This window comes from Capsella rubella, unplaced genomic scaffold (genome assembly GCF_000375325.1).
Source record: "Capsella rubella cultivar Monte Gargano unplaced genomic scaffold, Caprub1_0 scaffold_6, whole genome shotgun sequence".
Taxonomy (NCBI): domain Eukaryota; kingdom Viridiplantae; phylum Streptophyta; class Magnoliopsida; order Brassicales; family Brassicaceae; genus Capsella; species Capsella rubella.
In genome coordinates, this window is record NW_006238918.1 from 6715222 (window position 1) to 6734401 (window position 19180).

Sequence of the window (19180 nt, forward strand, 5' to 3'; positions counted from 1 at the left end):
TAATTATTAGGTCTGATTGGAGTAGTCATGAGTATGATTGTGTATATATATGTAGTATATTTATACTTAAAAAAAATATATTGTATTACGTTAAATGTTTTAGTCTTTATAAATCCATTTTACATATAAATTTTCGTAATTTAAAACTTTCTTACAAATATGTAATCCATGTATGTTTTTGTAGTGTATATGGAAATAGAGGATTCATACCGGAATGTCTCGGACCTGGACAAATTCGATTAAGCTCCAGCCATCACGTTTCTTAGGCTGATTTTGGAGCTCTTTTCTCTCGAGATTATTCTTCTTCCATCGCCACTTCTCCTACGATTAGACTCTCGATGTTGTTTAAGCCAACTGCTCCATCTTCGACTTTACCGTCGCGGTGTAATCACATTCGACGTCAGACGTAATCTCCACCTAAACTCAGGTGACTTCGAGAGCCTCCGTCTCAACGTCTGAAGCCTCACGTGCCTTTCTCTTTATGCTTTTGGACATTAGGAAATTTTAGGCCCAACAAAAATAATGAGAGAATAGGCCCATCTTGGTCCAATAGAAGAAGAGGTTGGTCGTGCCTAGCTTCTCTTCTCTTCACCATCGGCCACCGTAACACGATTTCCCGGCCAACAATCTGATGTTATCCGGTGAGTTTATGGTCACCACACCTTGGTGATTCTCTCTCTCACTGCCTTTCTCTTCCTCGACAGTGAAAAAAAAAACCCGAAACTGTTTCTCCGTTACGTTCTGCTCGTGACGACATCACTACTCTTTGGTCGTCGTCAGGATCTCGAGCCGTTCCGTCGGAATCTCAAGCAGCATATACATGTAGGTGATGGGTATAACAGAAAAAAAGATATCAATTAATCTTGTTCTCTTCCAATTATTATCATTCTGCTATATTGGTTTGGGTATATCAATACTGCCTCTGGTTCTAATATGGTCGCATGTTTGTTTCAATTTGGAATGTACAAGTTTGACTTTTGTTTTTCTTAAGATCACTTTTATGCAATGGGACTGTTGATACTGAACTGTTTCACAGTAAACCCAACTCATGAACCGTTTTACTAAGCGAACAGTCCAACCTTTGTAACATTCACATCTATCTTAGTTCAAACTTCAAAGTAATTAGAAAATGGTCCTTTCACCAATTTTTTTTTTTTTTCAGTTTTCTCTTCTCTTCCTGTCATCTTCGGCTATCTCTTAGAAGTCAGAACAACCCAGCTCCTCCTCTCATTCTTTCTTTGCTTTTCCTGGTGAGTTTGTTGGTTTTTACAACTGCAATTCGAGGCTTCATAAACCCAACATATAAGTTGTCTAGACCTCTGATGGGTTTTGTTTGAATAGAATAAGTTCTTCTTTTGGTCTTACCTATCTCTCAAATTTTACAATTGCTTTGCACTTTGTGGATGCTCTTAGTAGATTACTAGCTAAATATCACACCAGAGCAGTCAAATTTGGAGTATTTGAAACACTAATCTCTTTCCTAATTGCTTGCTTTTGGAAATAGGGTTTAGGGATTTAGTCTTGGAGAAATCTGGAGCCTAGGTGCTGGCTTGGCCGATCCTTGAGCTATGTTGTTGAATAGGTTGTCGAGGCGTTGCTACTGCACTTCTGCTCAACGACCATGGTTGTTTTTGGGATTGGGCAATCCCGGAGACAAATATAAAGGGACTAGACACAATGTATGTGTACCCAAATGTTTTGGTGATTGTGCATTAAAAAATAATTCAGATGTGGTTGTGTTGATCCTCTAATATTTTAGATCTCTGCTCTTGTTTTGGCTACGCTGCAGATTGGGTTCGAAATGATTGATGCTTTTGCTGAGTCAGTGGGGATTCAGATGAACCTGGTCAATTTCAAGGCTATAATGGGACAAGGTGTGGAGCATCATGAGTTTTGTTCCTTTCTCTTGTACGAACAAAGAATGTGTGTGTTTTGATGTTGAATTAAGGGCTTCTGATTTTGTGTTGTCCCCTCTCAGGTTTCGTGGGTGATCTCCCTGTTCTCCTGGCTAAGCCACAAACCTACATGAACTTGAGCGGTGAATCAGTAAACTGCTTCTCCTATTCTTAGTACGAGTCTTTCAAAATTTGGTGTATTGTAGATTATGATATATGAATTTTGTGAGATCCTGGCTGTGTACACGTATCTCAAATATGAATGATTCGTGAAACTTAAAGACTGGTCTCTTTGCCAATAAGGTTCTTGAACATCATTTACATGCTTCTTCCATTGATATATAAACCAAGGTTACTCGAGAAGCTTTCTGATTTAACGGTTTCAACCATGACAGCATTATACTTTTGAAGAGATGTATGGTCTCTATTGCTTGCCAAGTGTCTATTATTGCAATTAATTAGCTGTATATCTCTATCTTTGTCAATCATGTAGCTTCTTAGCTTTCGTTGATTATGTTAGTAACTGTGCCTCTCTTTAATTTGGTTAGAGTGGACCTCTTGCGGCTTATTACAAGTTACCTCTCAATCGTGTGCTTGTGGTAATCCTCTTACCGTTTCTGGCTCAAGGCCTGACAATCCTTACTACTTGTTTCATCAGAAGACACTTAATTTCATTGTTACGCTGGAATGTGGTGATGTAGGTGCATGATGACATGCAATTGCCATGTGGTGTTCTTCGTCTTCAAGAAAAAGGAGGCCATGGATGTCACAACGGGTATAGTATCTCGTTTTTCTCACTAGGATGCGGTCGTGTCTAAAACATAATTCATCAGTAACGTTCTAACTTTTCCCTGGTTCTCGTAAGACAGTTTCTGGCACATGTTTCAGACTGTAGTATTTACTCCTGATATCTAAATCATAATATTGAGTAACTTACGTTTTTACTTGTTATGGGTATCACTGAGAGTAGTTTATCTGGTAGTTACTAATCTTGTGGTATTCTCAGGTTAAAAAGTGTTATGAACCATTTTCGAGGCAACAGGGAATTTGGAAGGCTACGAATTGGTTAGTTTCGACCTCCGTTCCACTTAACACTTTATCTCCCTCATGAAGATCATTGGTTCTAAATCAACCATTGTTATCAAATAAATGGTTAGGAATTGGAAAGCCTCCGGGACAAATGGATCCGAAAGCGTTCTTGTTGCAGAAGTTCAGCATGCCAGCTCGAGAACGGGTAAGCCTCTGAGCAGTAATCGACATTGAAACTATGATGGCTAATATCACCATAAGGAAATGGATTAATGGCTCCCTTGTGTGTGCTCTGTGTTTCTGGGAAAGATGGATGGAGCTTTAGCAGAAGGGGTGGATGCTCTGAAGCTGGTATTGTCTAAAGACTTTGGAGAAAGCTGGAGATTATTCAATGTGGAACAGAAGTACAAACACTTAAGACAACATACAATAATTGCAGCTTAGACCAATTGCTTTCTACTCTCTACAGATCATATTCATCAAAGATGAGTTCGATTATGGAAGTGCCTTTTATAGGTTTTTGAATACCTGATAAGAACGACTCATGTGTTCTTCAAGTCAAGTCAAGTCAATGTATATATATTTATGATATTGTGCCTGTCTCTTCTTGTACCTGGATATACACTCTATTTCTAGATTTCAGATTTTTAGAGTCGACGGTTGTCCTTAATCCGAAACTATCTGAATTAATCACACGCAATTTTTACATTTGACCTCTACTTGAATTAGTGAGAATTTAAGGTTCAAAAAACTTGCGTATATACGGCGGCGACTGTTTAAGTTTCTGAGTTTTGAAGAAATCCTCACGTCCCGTACTGTAAAATAAAACATGGCGACGGGATGCGAGTTCCCGAAGATTCAAACCTTCGAGAGTGCTCTCTCTGCCGCCGAATTTGAGTCTACCGTCGAGCTCACCAACTTCCCAGCAGTAAATACTCTTTCTCTCTCTATTTCTTTCTCTTCCGGTGAATCTGATAATCGTCTGATTCGTATATGCTTCCTTCTTCTCAAAAGGTTTTCAGAAGATGTGTTAGTAACTGGGATGCCTGTTCTAAGTGGAATCCATTCAACGGAGGCCTCGATTACCTTGAGGTTGTTTTTGCTTACCTAAACTCTCTCACTTGATTTCGATTTCCGTTTCCTTTTTTTTTTTCTGGAAATTGAAGATTGTGTAATCTTATGCGTTTTAATTGGATCATATGAAGGAACGTGCAGGTTCTGTTCAAGTTGAGGCTATGCTTTCGAGGATGGCTCCCATTTTCAATGGTGATATCAGAAGCCATGAGAGGGTACACACTCCATTTCGCCCCTGTTCTTGAACATATGGCTAGTCTCTCTAAAATTACTATCTTGTTGTAGCTGGATTGTTTTAAAACCTAGCAAAAAAATTAGCTGAATTTTGAGGTCTAATTGTTTCTGCTTCTTCTTTTATAATAGCTTCTTTGTACCTCCACCTCAATATATGCTTTTCTTTGTCCTGTAGGTATCATTGCCGTTCTCGGAGTTTATCAGATACTGCAAGCAGCACATGAGAAGCAAAGAGAACAGTTCTTCTGTTAATGTTAAGTCTGCAGATTTTACTCCTATACCTGAGGACCATACACCTGGACAAATATACCTAGCACAGGTTCGGATGATATCCATTTTTTCTCTTTGTGCTTCTGGTGTACGTATATTTTTTGCCCTTGTTTTGACATTACATATATATATGTATTTTTCTTTTCCAGTTTCCAATTCTGAATGATGAGAAAGAAGAGAAAGTTCAACTCAAGATTTTGAGACGAGACATCCAGACGGTAGGCGTAGTTCTCTCAACTCTTGTTTCTACGTTGCTGCTTATTTAAACTATCTTAACATTAACTATCTGAATTGATGCAGCCCACACCTTTAGGGGGAAAGTCACTGTCTTCTATCAATTTTTGGATGAATTCTGCACAAGCTCGATCAAGTACCCACTATGATCCACATCATAACCTTTTATGCATAGTCTCAGGGCGTAAAAAAGGTTAGCCCATTGTTTTCCTTCACCTCAAAGTGTCAGGAAATTGTTCCTGTTATCTCTGTCTTTAGTGGAATCAAATTGGTAATGTTATGGTCCAACCATAAACAAAATTACTTCACAGAAATTAATGGCATGTGGTTTCTAGAATGCCAAGTCAGCTCGTCTGAAGTTAGTTTAAGCCTTTAAGGTTCATCGAAAATATTGGCAGGAATATGTTTTATGCTTCCTTACACCTAAATTAATTTCAACCTTCAAAATACAGTTGTCTGGTGGCCCCCTTCTGCCAGTCCCTCGCTCTATCCGATGCCTATATACGGAGAAGCGTCAAACCATAGGTATCATTATTCTTGGACTTTCCGTATTTTGCTTTGTGGTTACATCATAAGCAAACTTATCAATGATTTTCCTGTGCCAGTGTTTATTTACATGATTTCTCATTGCCTAGTATGTTTGTTGTTCATGTAGTTTGGTTGGTCTTGAAAATCCAAATTTATCCGATTATCCAAGAGCAGAGCATTCCCTGAAGCAGTCACAGGAGGTTACTCTTAATGCTGGTGATGCAGTATTCATTCCTGAAGGTTGGTGAGTATACTCATAATTTCTCAGAAAAGCTCTCTTAGTAGCTCATAGCTTTGCATCTAAGATATCCTGCATCATCTGTGTCAAACTGTTTTCCTAATCACTTGTAGTTATCATGTCTCTGTTTTGTAGCCTATTTTCTGGCTGAGCCACTATTCCAATAATGTATGCAAAAGAAATCTCAAAAGTGTGTCCGCCTGAATAATTGGCATTTCTTTAGTTTGTGGGTTTGTATATGATATACGTTATGTCATATAGTATGCATATGCCTAGAGCCTCTGATCCAGACGCTTATTGACATGGAAGTCCTTTAGGTCTTAGCCAGACACAAAAAAGACCTTAAAATGTCATTTTGGTTAGCTAGCTTACTTGAATCATGCTAATGAAAGTGACACTTCTTTGGTAGGAGAAGTGCTTGTAATGTAATTGTAAGTATTTGAAATTGAAGCTTTGACACTTTTGCGTAAGCCTCGTAGATTTTCTGTGAGAACATTCAGTAGGCAGGTTGATGTATTTCAGATTAAAGATAATTTTACTTATGCAGGTTCCATCAGGTGGATAGCGATGACCTGACTATTGCTGTCAACTTTTGGTGGCAATCAAACATTATGTCGAATATGCCTGAACATATGGATTCATATTATCTGCGTCGAATCACAAGAAGGTCTTGATTACAAATCTTGGATTCTTATGCAGACTATCTTGTCTTACCATTTTTGTTTTGTTGTCTAACCTCTGTTCCTTTTTCTTGCACGTGCCTGGATTTTTTGTCATACACTAAGATTGATAGACAGAGAAATGGTGTGTAAGTTATCCTGTCGCAGCAGTAAAGATTGTTAGAGTTATGATATGTTTCTTACTCATCCTGATTTTGATCTAAAAATGTATGTTTATCTTCTCACCTTTGTTTGTAAAATGGATATTGACAGAGCCTGTTAGTTTTGAAGCCTTCATCAACTGATTTGAAGCAACTGTCTAAGCATATTGACCAATCTCACATTGAGATGGCAGGTAATAAGACCCTGATTGTGTTAATTATGAGAAAACCTTCATTGTTTTTCTGACTTGGCTAGTGATGGAATGACTGCAGAAGGTGAGAATGGTAACACAGAAAATGAAAGCGCTAAGAAAGGCCTCGGCACATTGTGTGAAAGAACGTCACTGGATGATCTGGATCCTTCTGCTCGCCATGCACTTCATGAGCTTATTTCAATAGTCCATGACCATGTTAATGCTGTTGATACAAATAAAGGACGCCAGTACACTTCACCTAGTTGTTCAGACCCAGCTACAGAGAGCAGAAAAAGCAAGATTCTGGTGAATGCATTGCCTTGTTTAGAAGATGATCGTGTTGCCCATATGCTTTGGGATCTTGAAGCATTTAGACTTCGAGATGTCCTCGTTGCAATGGCAGTAAGTTTACCCTGAAATGCCTTACTTTACTGTGTTTATACTCACATGATATTTCTGTAGCTGAAGTTAGGTTACCCTAAAACTATTTTTACTGTGTGGCCTCATCTCTGGTTACATATATTACAAGAAGATTTTATTTGCTTTTGCGCAAGTCATCGTTTTTTATTACATGTGCTCCTATCATTTAACTCATTTCAGCATTATTTCCCAAGAACCTTAGAAGCGTTAATACTTCACATGCTCTCACCCATTGCTGCTGAAGTTCTAACACAGAAGTTTGACGAGATTGACCGACAGACTGGTGAAGAAGACAGGTTTGTTTTGAAGCACCGTTGTGTTTTTATTTCAGTACTTTGAAACTGGAGAGTAACTTGTTATTTTCTTTCTTATTTCCTTTCCATTATAAGGAACAATTTCTTTCGAGAATTTTATGGTGCCTTCGATGATGAAGCAGCTGCAATGGATATTATTTTAAGTAGGAAAGAAGCTTTTGCATTTCAGGTAATTCACTAGCATCACTTTGTCGAAATGTTTGGCTTCCTGCTGATATGCATAAACCTGGTTACATGGATGTCGAGCATCTCTTTTGCTGAGTGTGAATTAACGTAACATCAAAGGGGATAAATGTTTTGGCATCTGGACATGAATCCATATTGTCAACTCAGGATATCTCCTCTTCTAACGGAAAAGATTTGGGGACAGCATTGTTATAAGCAGTACCAAAGAACTTAAACTGACTAGTTCATGCAGAAAAGACTTATCAGCAAATTCTTTGAAGATTCATATAAATGTTCTATTTACTTTTGTTATACAGGCCTTTAAGAATGTATTAGACAAGTTTTTGGCGGTCAACGTTTCTTCACCAACAATGAACATCTGAAAGGGGACTGTGTGTTGGCAGATGAGTGCGATATGACAGAAAGGATGTTGCTGTTGATATGGAAAAGGTCGTGTCATATTAGTTGGGAAGCTGATGAAAAAATATTGCTGTTGAGCTACACGAGTGTGGCAGCTCTAGTCCTGCGTTCTCAGCTGATTCTAGTATGCACAACAATCTCAGTTTCCCTTCTGTGTCAGTGCCCCTCACCTTCCAGACTGTTCAGCTTCGCTCTACGAGATGCTTTTGCTAGCACCTTCACATACTAATCGCTTTTCGACAAAAAAGACAAGCCATAAAATTTGTTGAGCCTGGTCATAAGCTGAGCAGATATGATGGTGGTACTAAACAGATTTTTATGATGCAAGTGAATACTTTTTTTTTTTTTTTGATAAAAGCAAGAGATTACTTGATCTATCAATCATGCTTTGGCTTTGGTTGAAATTTGAAGTACGTAAGAAAATTGTATCAAACTGATTGACCCTGTATGTTACATGTAGACATGTAGTTTGTAGTTTATACATCAGCCTGAAGACCATACTTGTAACACATGCATAAATGTAAAGAAGTGCGACGTGTGTAGTATGCGCACATACCTCCAAAGATAAATTATCCGCGACTGACTGTATAAGCAGAAGAAACAAGAAGGTAAATTATTTACAAGCAGAAACCCGATGTAAAACCTTAAATAGAAGAAGAGAAACTAGTGTTCCAAAAAAAAAAAAGTAAGAGAAACTAATTCAAACATGGACAGAAACAGAGTGCAAGACCTGGAAGACAATCCAGGTACGAGACAAGCGCTGTTCTCGATTGGTCTATTAAACCGCCAATTACATAGATCCCACACCCCATGGAAACAAAGGACGCTGACCGCGGCGTTGGGAACGACGGGATCGGGATCAGCCCATTATTTACAGAGCCTCGGCGGAGGATGGACCACCGCGGGTTTGGCTCATAAGGACTTCCACTGATACGCTCGCCGTGCTTAGACTCGGTGGAGGAGCTTTTTAGTTAATTACTCGTCGTCATTACTTTTAGAAACCGGAGAGTTTCTGTGTTTCTCTTATTAACACAAGAGCTCAGAGTTTTTATTTTCAACACACAAATAGTAATTTTACATAGTAACGTTTTCTCGTGTTTTACATTTTGTTCGCTTTACGGTTTAATTTTCCTCAAATCTTTTTCTTTTGTTGCTTGATTTCTTCTTCTTTTTTGTTGTTCAATCTCCTTTTTCCCTTTCCTTTATAGCTATTTTTTTTTTCTAAATTTTCTAATTATGAATTCTTTTGTTGTAAAACTTGTATTTCCCATTGAGTTTCGAAAAAAGAAAAGGTAATGTTTCTCTTACGGAGCTTGTTACTCTTGTCGATATCTCTATGGATACAATCACAGTTTTATCACTTGTAGGAAGTCTCACCTTTGACAGTTCATGCACAACTGTCAACTGTGAGTGTGTGAGTTCAGTTCACAATATGTGTTCTGTACAGAATCTGCAAGATCAAAGACCGATGGATGTGTTGGACTTTCAATGCCTCGCAACGAATGATTCAATAAGTGGGTTCACCATCTCCGGCCTCTCATCCTGTAAATTTTACAGAAACATAGAAAACAAAGGTTACTACTTGCTGCCTTTCCATCTTTAAGAGGGAAGCGGAGAGAGATACCTGAGGACAGTGGCCGGCGTTAGGAAGAACAACGAAATCTTCAACTGCGTCAAAATTGCTGTATGCTCGTCCAAGTTCAATTGGCTCCCATGGATCTTTCTCTCCCCATGCAATTAGAACCGGGCACTGCAACAGCTAGAGAGTTTTAGACTAATCTTTAGTTTTACCCTATGGTTAAGAAGAAGACCGAGTAACGAACCTTGACCAGTGGGAGTAAATCCTCTGGAAGCGGTCCACCGGAATAACAAATGAATTCAAGGAAGACATCAACTGCACCAGGCTCGAGCCCTGGACGTAGTATTGCCTCAACTAGTTCATCTGTCACTTGCGAGCTATCATGGTAACACTAATTCCAAATTCACCAAAACAAATAAAACTTTCTAAAGCACAATACAAAACATAAAAGCATTCTTTGTGTGTTTCAGATGCAACCATATCAATACCTGGCAAAGAATGCTTTTTACTGTCTCTGGTTTAGCAATGCTCTTGAAAAATAATTTTCCTACCGGGGTATTCCTGAGATTGACATGATAATATATTCAGTTAAAATACCAGAGAGGGTCTTGCTGAAGCAAGCACATACAATACCTAAGTAAATTCTGGAATGATTTGATGAAAGGTCTTCCAATCAATGGTTGTTTCTTGATATGAAGCATGCGGAGGGATATGTTAATAAGCATAAGCCCTCTGCATATCTCTGGCTTACTTACTGCTGCCTGAAGACCAACAAGTCCTAATGAACACAATCCCTCTTGTCATCATTACTAAACCAATAACAAAAACTTGAAACCTGAAATATTTTGCAACTTCAAAAGCTCTACCTCCTATAGAGTTACATATAAAGAAGGCTTCATCTTTGACCACATCCAGACAGAAATCAGTGAGTTGCTCACCCCATGTCTCAAAAGTGTAGAATGGTTCTCCACCAAACTCACTAGGATTCGGTTTATCAGAGTATCCATATCCAATAAGATCAATAGAGTACACCCTATGTGTTTTCCCAAGAATAGGTGTGTTCTTCCTCCAATGGTCACTGACAACAGAGCAAAAGAAACATGTGAGGAAAAATGCTAAACTATGGTTCTCAATTCCCTGACCAAGAATCCAACACCTCAGTTATATAAAAGGCCTTTCAAGACTTGAGAAATCAATATAATATGTTAATGATACCTATCAGCAAATTAAGTATTGTGGTAATGAGAAGCTAAGTGGCAAAGAGTTAGACCTGTTAGCACCGAAACCATGAATCAAGACCAAGGCAGGACCACTGGTTCCAGCACACTGATATCTTATCGAGTAACCTTTCCATTTCCATGTCCTGGGAAACACCAACAAAAACCACATTTCGTCAATCTATGGGAAACCCAGAAAGATCAGTACAATTACTCATCTACAGGTTTATGCAAAAATAACAGAGGAAAGGTGAATTTTACAAGGTTCGAACTTGTAGCTCTTCAGAAGAAGCTTCGTCCGTGACCGAAGAACATGAGACAGACCCAATTCCCCTTGGAGTTGAAGATCTTACTATGCCTGTCGAATTCGATTGTCGGAGAAAATGGGTTTCGGTGAAACTGATAAAAGAAGAGTTCTTGACACGGAACAGCGACGGTGATTTGAAGTTGGTGAGGGGTAGAGCTGCAAAAATGCTAGCTTTCGCCATGAATATTTCGGCGTGGTTTCGTGCTGAGTGAGAAGACAGTTATTATATCTTTGCCCAAAACCGTTTTGGAGTTGTCACGAGGACAAGTGTTCGGCTTTGGACCAACCGTAATTTTCCTTAATCATGTCCACGTCTTTACAATTACAGGCAATTAGCATGTCTTACTTAAAAATTAGTGCATCATATATTTTTAAAATTTTCTTGTATAAAGTTTAATGTGAGAGGTGTGTGTGAGCATAAGAGATGACTGAGAAAGATTCCGAACACAAGAACAAGAAGGGTATATTGTTTTTGCCCTTAATATCATATTGTACATGCCAAGAATACACATATACACACTGCTCTTTTGACTATAATAATAATATGTAATCAAACTAAAAACTCAAAAGTCCTAAAAACTGAGAAGCGAGTTGGCAAAGTTACTGCTGTGGTGTGCACAGCCTTCTTTCACCCAATTACCTCTGAGTCATCAGAAGGCCATATCACTGTCTCCATCAGGCGTTCTCGCATCAACGCCAAGTTCTCATCTGATATATCTTGGTATATCTTTCCATGGTCGCATTTCTACAAGCCAACGATAACTATACAACATTAGATTTTGGTCTTCGCTGGTTCCTATGGCAGGACGGGGAATTTAACACACATAAACCGAAGCTAGAGCGAGAGTAGCAGGCCATTTTACCTTGATCCACTTGCCATACAAGTGGAGACGCGTAATCATCACTCTTTCTGCAAGCTCCTGATTCTCCTACAATTCGTTGAGACATAAAAGAAAGGAAATTCACTGTCTGTGTTTTAGCTCTCAAATAAGACACAAAAGTATGCCTCGTTCTCTCTTTCATATCAAGCTCTAAACAAAGAAGAATCAAACATTGTAAAATATTACAACCTGTTCAACACATAGTGGTTATGATAAGAACAAACCTATGGAACTGCTGTATCTTTTTCCAATCCACCAAACCAAAGACAAGTCTTATAAACTGCTGAGTGCTAACTAACAAACTCACCACCGCTACAATCAGCTACATTCAATCCTAGGCTAGTTATACTAGAGAGTATAGACTTATAGCTAAAGTTTGAGCAGCTGAACTTCTTCGACTAAACCCAACGCATCTTGGCTTATGAGACAATCATGGTTCTGGTGAGATAAACTAAACTTTTTACCTTGCCGAGGGCACGGAGAAAACGTTTGCCATCGGTTGGTCTGTTCGATATGATATGACTGTCGTATAACAAAGGAGAAACATAATTAGGACCACGAGACAAAAATGATCGGAGTAAAGTGTTTTGGTTGAATCTAAATCCTACACAGAACCTCATCAAATGGGAGATTTATACAAACCATATCATGGACTTACTTATAGAACCAAGTGTACTGGGGAGGATTCATCTCGTAGAGCTGATGAAGAACCGTCCTCACAGCTTTGTATGTGAAATAATTAACAATTTGCTGCAAAATTGAAAGTGAGCCATAAGCTTATTGCCAAAGGTGAAATCTTTCTCTTCAAAAACAAAGGTTCATGCAAAAAAGTTCTAACCTTTTGTACATCACCGAAGGTATCTTCGTAATTCCCAGCAACGTCCTCATTCACAATCAAGAGCTTTTTGCTCTTCCGATTCGCAATTCTCGATACCCGCTTCGGAGAAAGCCTAAAAACAATGCGTGAGCCAGTAAAGGAGCTGCCTAATTCCAGATTTCTTGCACTGCCAAGGATCTTCTTCCTCGGAGAGCTCCTGATGTTACCCGCATCCAGACATAAACATGGACTGCTCGACGTGTCCATCACCGATGAGCCAACGACAAACCAAGCACCCACCATTACTCCAAACAGCAAGATCAGGACTTTTCCCACCAGAATCAACAAACAGTTGGTAAGATTCCTTGGATCGATTGAAAGAATCAGTGGGAAAGGAATATGGAAGATAAAACCCCTGTTCTGTTTTGTAATACAAAACAGAGAACACGAATTGGGTCTGTAAGATGGAAAATGGCCGTTGAATCTTAGCCAGTCAAAATCAGGGAGTTCTGATATTTATTAATTTTGCTAGCAAGCAAAGGCAAAGACAAACTAGAAAAGCAACCGGGTGGGCTTTCGGGTTTACGTGGACGCCTCCGTAGAATAAGGTGTATTTCTTGTCGTCTAGTAACTTGTAACTTAGAAAAACACATGGGAGAAGAGAATTGCAGAGTCACGCACGAGAAGGTCTTCAAAATCACGAGTTCGATTATGAATCTAAGGCGTAATCAAAGGCACGCACTTTCTAATTAGCAATGGAGATAACAAATTGGCTATAAGACTCTCGACTATCTTGTTCGGCATATCTCAGTCACAACTCACCATGAACCTCGCCTCCATAGCTCGAAATACTTGACTATCATAGTCACCAAGGACCTCGAAGACATCGTTTGGAACTTTACCACTAATGCAATAACCCAAGGCTTGTGTTCAACACGTATCTCTCATCACAGCCACTAAAAGCCTTTTCGTACGTGTTCTAAGTCTAGTCTACGAAGAGGCACACATATCAATTTCTCAACCAGATCATTGTCTATATATTCTATTTGAAAATAACCTATCTGCTCTTAGAATGCATCTTCCATTTGTTATGCCATTACATGATACACCTACTACTAGCAGTCGACTATGGTGGTAACTGGTAAGGAACGAACTCAGAAACATTTAGTCATAAGATACAACATTTTCGTGGAACCCAGTTTTAACAAGACTTACATATTGCGTATATTCAACATTTCATACCAAGTCTTATAGAAAGACTTGTCTAGTTATTGTATGTATATGTACAAACTTGACTTGAGACTCATCTCCATCCGCGTATTGTCGCAGACTGATGGCAGAGAGTATTTACTCGGTGATTAGCATTTCCGCTTCATCCATCATTCCTTGAAGCTTCCCTTTCTGAAAACACCAAACAGTTCTGTTAGTTCAGGTATCACCAATTTCCTACTATCTAGCCTCAACCACTTTGCGAGTTAGCTAGTTTGTAGAGGATCAAAGGCAAAAACCATTCCAGAAACCAGACTAAACCCATAAAAACTAGGGGAAAACATTTGTTAGAGGCTTGAAAATTACTGCAAGAACTGCAGAATGACCTGCTATAGTATGTCAAGTTTATCAGCTACACGTTAGGAAGAAAGCATCATTTACTGTTTCTTCTCTAAGTATAGTCTCATTCTCCAAGGACTTTGCTTTTTAACCGGCTATGTTGTTTCCTCAAGGAATAAACTGCAGGACTAAAGATATGACGAAAACAACCTAACAAATCCACCAATGCTTATGAATTCATGGTCAGCAACAAAACTCAAGAGTTTCCAGAATCTATCAGATAACAAAATACTTGTCCTATACATCCTCTAGAATCCTAAAACCCTGACAATTTTATCAGCCAAATTTAGGGAAGCCAATTCGAACCACCATATAACATTTCAGGAAACCATGCCGTCATCTCCGAAATCCAGAACATTTAGCATCAAATTCAAAACCCAGAGCGCAAGATCTTAGCTTTACGACCAAATTACCTCAAGAAAAATCTTCCAGGAATCACCACAAGAGCCAGAGACACCATTATCGTGGCACGAATGTATAGTCTTAAACTGGTCAATATCGAGCTTCTTGTTGATAAACCCAACTTTGAAGTAGATGGAATCAGAAGGTGGGAGATCAACCTTGATTTCATCGACATCGAGCCAAATGAAGAACTTCCTCACCTGAATACCCTTGAGCTCAGTAATCGAGCCGTAACCGATACGGCCAGAGATGGTCGTGTCGTAGTGAACGAGGTAGTCAAATTCAATTTCACAGGAATCGGGCAAGTGGACAACGAATCGGCCATCAGCGGCGAGGGTGAAATTGGTGACGTTGTCCGGTAGGAGACCGCTTGGGAGACCATACTTTGGGAGGAGTTCATAAACGGTAGAAATCGAATCCGGGTCGGGTTCGTTGAGGGAAAAGGTAGTTGGAGTAGAGAAGGTGAGAGAGAAGAAGACGATTGAGATGAAGATACGATAAAGGGCCATACTTTGTTGGAAGCGAAAGAGAAAGAGAAGAAGAAGAAGATTTGATGGCGTTATGTAGAGGATCGTTCAGAAAGCTAATTTGAGTTTAATTTGGCTCTTTCTTTTAATCTTATATTTTTGAAGAGTAGAGGATTGTTTACGTAATTGGCCATAAGAATCGTCGGAATATTCCACAAAATTTCTTTCAATTTTATTATTATTAAGTCAAAGTCGTCTAATATCTACTTTTTCAGGTCACCTATATTATCTGAAAACGTTTTTTTGTTCCACAAGATTAATAGTTTCACAAAATGTTTGTATGCAATTAAGAGAATAGTTGCATATTGCAAAATTAAAAAAGAGTGAAATAAGTTTATAGACAACATATTAGAATACGGCACTTTAATAACACATTCTACATATATGGATTGTCTCTTAGCTTATCTAGCTAATGTCATTTAGATAAAAACAACTACATGTCTCTATATATATGTACACACATAATCAAGTTCTCATAATTGGATTAAGAAATACATAATGAGAAATTCGTAGTTTTGAATTGGTGGCCATGATTTCTCAAGCTAGTGACTTAACTCCAATATGTGACTCGGGATCATGAACTTCGACCATGGTCATCATGATCTCCATGTCTTTGGATTCCTTTGTTCGAAGCGCATAATATTCAATTTTCTCACCGTAGATCCTTTGCAAAAATATATAGAACCACATTGCAAAGATTGTCACAACCACAAGAAACCAGCTGAATTGGATATTTACTAATGATATTGCCCTATGAAGAGCTTTGGCGCTTGAGCATCTAATGGTATGTTTACCCTCTTCAACGTGAAGAAAGCAATCCTTGGGAACCAAACTTGGCGTCCAAAGCATGCAAGCCATTGACATAAGCCATATTCCTTGGAAAGAAACACTAAGGGACCGAACAAAACTCAACATGAAGCTACTTGGTAAGCCGATTCCCAAGAGTGTTGTGACCAAAGAGACAAAAACTACCAGTTGGAGCAACAAATGGTAGTGTCCCTCAACGCCCGTGTGGTCTGACGAGTGGAAATGGAAGAGGAAGAGTTGCTGTGCGAAGGCGAGGGCAGCGATCAAGTTGGTGAGGGAGCGATGAGCCACTGGTCTTGTTTTATCAAAGACAATGGCGAAAGCTGCATAGGTGATGAAGGTGAGAGAGATGCAAGAGTGTTCAAAGTTATGGAGATGGTTTGATGGGATGGTTCCATCATTGGGATCAAATGGTTGGTGATTCTTTTGGCCAAGGAAGAGTTCCACAGAAATGGAAAGTGAGGAGCCTATAATGATTGCGAGAGGCTCTAAATATCTTGGTTTGGATACGGGAAACCATAAAGGTGATACGTATGATTTTGGGTGTAGAGAAAATAATTTGATGTGGCTAAAGAGGTGCCAAAGACCAAGTGCAAAGAAGAAAAAGCCTGGTAAAATGTGACCCACCAATGTTCCCATGTTGAAAGCTTTGGAGGTTAACACTATGGACAGTCCTATAAATATAGCTTTGGGAATTAATTCTAATGAATTGAAGATGACTAAAAAGAGTTGATGAGCAGAGAGACTATGCACAATTTCTTGATTTTGCTTCAAGAATGATGATGCTTTGTGTCTAGTCATGTATGTGTAACGCAAGTGAGAAGACACGATACGATTTTATATTTGTAAGAAATCAATTCTCAAGTAACTTGCAAGTATAGACTTATACGACCTTACGTGTAATACCTACGTTATCATATCATCTTTCCTATATGTGCATAAGCTATTTGGGCCTCTCATAGTAGACTACGTTTGGGTTTTAGTGCAACCCAATTAATGGTCCCGTTGCATATGAAAGCAGTCTTTCACAGAGTGATATATATAACTTGTACTGAGAATAGCTTATGCTATTTTTTCCTTCGAAGTTACGATCCAAAAAGTTGTTGAGTTTTCAGATAATTCTTCTTCGCTAACTAAATAACTCGACCGATCCAGATAGAACCATAGCTGAAGAATAGAATCCAGCTAAGTGTTAAAGCACACCTACCTTTTATTTTTTTAAACAATTAATGTTTAAAATACGCAATAATGACGAAAAAGTACTCTTTTTAGTTTAGCTTTATTTGGCTTTAAATACAAAAAGCAATAACTATAAGTTTTTTTAAGGTCCCAATTATTAAATACAAAATTACAAACACCCATAAGATCATGTCCACGTGGTCTCGACCGACCACTTCAAAACCCGAAAAGCCCTGAAAATATTTTAATATAATTAGCTAATAATGTGAAAAAAATAACACCCGTTCAAAGCATTACTCTTTTCTTCTCTCCAAAGATAAAACTACTTCTTTATATATATGTACACACTCACACATACAAGAGTCATCTAGATTATTCACTCACACAATCTACAAACCTAGTTCTTAATCACAAAAAAACCAGAGAAAGACCAAGAAGAAGTCATGGCGAGATCACCATACTATGGCTCATCGTACTTAGATTACCTTTCTCTACCAAACCCACATCTGTGTTTCTTCTTCATCGTCGTCTTCTTTGTGTTCTCCCTCACATGGTACTTGAACTGCGAGTCCGTCCTCGAAGACACCCTGGACCAGCTCAAGCTCTTCCTCATGTTCACCCCTCTCTTCCTCCTCCTCCTCGTCCACTTCTTCTCCGGTGGCCTTTCCTTCTACGTCCCCTGGCCTGAACAAGACTCCATCCACCGTGCTGGTTCTTCCCCTTGGGGCGTAGCAGCCGTGCTCGTCCTCATCTTGTTCATGGTCTCGTACCAGTCTGATTTCCAGGAGAGGTGGTTCCCGTTTGGGGCTAAGTAGATGGATCGAAGTTTACGAACCAGCTTTAGTTATCCCCTAACGAGATATGGAACAGTAATGTAAAATATCAAAGTACCCTGAGTAATACGGTAATAAGAGACTGTATGTATTTTTGTTTAAGATGAAAGATTTAGAGCTGTTATGTGAAACTTAGATATGTGTAGTAATGAAACTTTTTCCGAAGGTCTTAATTATCAAGATATTATGTATGTATAGAGTGAACTTGTCTTGTCTCAGCGGATGTTCTTGAATTTTTTCGTTAAGTGTCTGTTGTTAATTAATGAGATAGAGTGATATTTTTGGATGCAACAGAAAAGTTTGATGGATGGCTCCTAAACTAATCAACTCTTGTGCAATAGATGTGAACATGGTGCGTATTGCGTAATGTGTGTGTGTGTGCGTATAATGTACATTGACTTGAACAACGAGCGGTAGTAGTGGTTTTTCTTGTCTTCTTATGACAAGTGGGGGGTTTGTTATTGTCTATGTAATATTTTCATGGCTTTTATCTTTTATTTGCTAAGAAATTGCAACAACTTCTGCGATTGCGCTTTTGTTTGAGCACCTCTAGTGACTAATTTGACTAATTTCCTAGAAGATACCGTTTTTAAGTTGATTGATTTTAAAGACCAGATAAGCACCCACCCACCTTTCAAGAGTTGGAAACACCTATTCGGAAACCTTACATATTTTTTAGTTACACAAATATAATTTCGATCCATCATTTACTATAATAATACGCAAGTGTTATCTTCATTTTTCAAGTTTGATTACATTACGACCACTCCTTTATAAAAGTTAGGGGCCGGGTAGAATATTCTAGAGTCTGATATTACACTCAGGACTGAAAGTGACATTGTCCCACTATAATTGAGCCAAATATTCAAGTCCTCCTAAATAATTAAAATGGCTAAACTAATTATAATCAGAGCTAAGGACCAAGAAAACTGTAATTAATCAGAGGACTAGGCTTCAATGATCGGAGAGTCAACTCTCTTATAGATTGGAATAGTAAATAAAATATTAAAAAATGTCTTTAGGTCTCCTAATAATACAATAAGGTTTCGTTTTCTCCATGACATTTAAGTTCTCGACCGAACTCTTCTTAGAGCCACACACATATCACTGACTTTGCGTATATGATCTTCTCCCAAGTCAGAATCATATAATTTAAAAGCGCAAATTCAATAAATTAGAAATTAGAAT

The 19180-nt window shown here is 38.6% G+C and overlaps 7 protein-coding genes across 10 annotated transcripts; 3 read left to right on the plus strand and 4 right to left on the minus strand.

Annotated features, from left to right (window-relative positions):
• Positions 1-131: 131 nt before the first annotated feature.
• On the plus strand, positions 132-3594 carry LOC17881383 (peptidyl-tRNA hydrolase, mitochondrial). Of its 3 annotated transcripts, none has more exons than XM_023780000.1 (10): positions 133-822; positions 1163-1250; positions 1505-1679; positions 1760-1874; positions 1979-2046; positions 2444-2494; positions 2597-2670; positions 2902-2960; positions 3053-3129; positions 3234-3594. In XM_023780000.1, exons 3-10 carry the CDS (start codon positions 1569-1571, stop codon positions 3366-3368), a joined length of 690 nt encoding a protein of 229 aa, XP_023635768.1. In that variant the 5' UTR covers positions 133-822; positions 1163-1250; positions 1505-1568; the 3' UTR covers positions 3369-3594. The 3 variants fall into 3 exon arrangements, with proteins under 3 accessions (XP_023635769.1, XP_023635768.1, XP_006288619.1); XM_006288557.2 differs by having other exon boundaries at positions 146-822; positions 1790-1874; XM_023780001.1 differs by lacking the exon at positions 1163-1250 and having other exon boundaries at positions 132-822.
• A 64-nt stretch (positions 3595-3658) lies between these two features.
• On the plus strand, positions 3659-8333 carry LOC17883610. 2 transcript variants are annotated; one of them, XM_023779999.1, is made up of 15 exons: positions 3659-3852; positions 3939-4016; positions 4124-4213; positions 4408-4551; positions 4652-4720; positions 4803-4929; positions 5189-5261; positions 5392-5508; positions 6050-6169; positions 6288-6306; positions 6435-6516; positions 6596-6918; positions 7117-7232; positions 7326-7419; positions 7733-8333. In XM_023779999.1, exons 1-15 carry the CDS (start codon positions 3754-3756, stop codon positions 7796-7798), a joined length of 1617 nt encoding a protein of 538 aa, XP_023635767.1. In that variant the 5' UTR covers positions 3659-3753; the 3' UTR covers positions 7799-8333. The 2 variants fall into 2 exon arrangements, with proteins under 2 accessions (XP_023635767.1, XP_006287457.1); XM_006287395.2 differs by having other exon boundaries at positions 4130-4213.
• A 746-nt stretch (positions 8334-9079) lies between these two features.
• LOC17881184 (pheophytinase, chloroplastic) lies at positions 9080-11149 on the minus strand. The gene is made up of 8 exons (XM_006287959.2): positions 10893-11149; positions 10685-10777; positions 10281-10492; positions 10048-10192; positions 9903-9975; positions 9659-9805; positions 9460-9585; positions 9080-9377 (listed from the first exon to the last, which is right to left on the minus strand). The coding sequence occupies exons 1-8, from the start codon at positions 11117-11119 to the stop codon at positions 9321-9323; spliced, it is 1080 nt and encodes a 359-aa protein (XP_006288021.1). The 5' UTR covers positions 11120-11149; the 3' UTR covers positions 9080-9320.
• Positions 11150-11350: 201 nt separating this feature from the next.
• LOC17883788 (chaperonin-like RbcX protein 2, chloroplastic) lies at positions 11351-13210 on the minus strand. The gene is made up of 5 exons (XM_006289128.2): positions 12658-13210; positions 12478-12569; positions 12284-12341; positions 11802-11867; positions 11351-11683 (listed from the first exon to the last, which is right to left on the minus strand). The coding sequence occupies exons 1-5, from the start codon at positions 12937-12939 to the stop codon at positions 11567-11569; spliced, it is 615 nt and encodes a 204-aa protein (XP_006289190.1). The 5' UTR covers positions 12940-13210; the 3' UTR covers positions 11351-11566.
• A 565-nt stretch (positions 13211-13775) lies between these two features.
• On the minus strand, positions 13776-15249 carry LOC17884449. The gene is made up of 2 exons (XM_006289561.2): positions 14658-15249; positions 13776-14037 (listed from the first exon to the last, which is right to left on the minus strand). The coding sequence occupies exons 1-2, from the start codon at positions 15153-15155 to the stop codon at positions 13984-13986; spliced, it is 552 nt and encodes a 183-aa protein (XP_006289623.2). The 5' UTR covers positions 15156-15249; the 3' UTR covers positions 13776-13983.
• Positions 15250-15510: 261 nt separating this feature from the next.
• On the minus strand, positions 15511-16619 carry LOC17881608 (transmembrane protein 45B). Its single transcript, XM_006289906.2, has one exon. It carries the CDS (start codon positions 16617-16619, stop codon positions 15711-15713), a length of 909 nt encoding a protein of 302 aa, XP_006289968.1. The 3' UTR covers positions 15511-15710.
• An 856-nt stretch (positions 16620-17475) lies between these two features.
• LOC17881962 lies at positions 17476-18315 on the plus strand. The gene has a single exon (XM_006288843.2). The coding sequence runs from the start codon at positions 17603-17605 to the stop codon at positions 17972-17974; it is 372 nt and encodes a 123-aa protein (XP_006288905.1). The 5' UTR covers positions 17476-17602; the 3' UTR covers positions 17975-18315.
• The last annotated feature ends 865 nt before the right edge of the window (positions 18316-19180 follow it).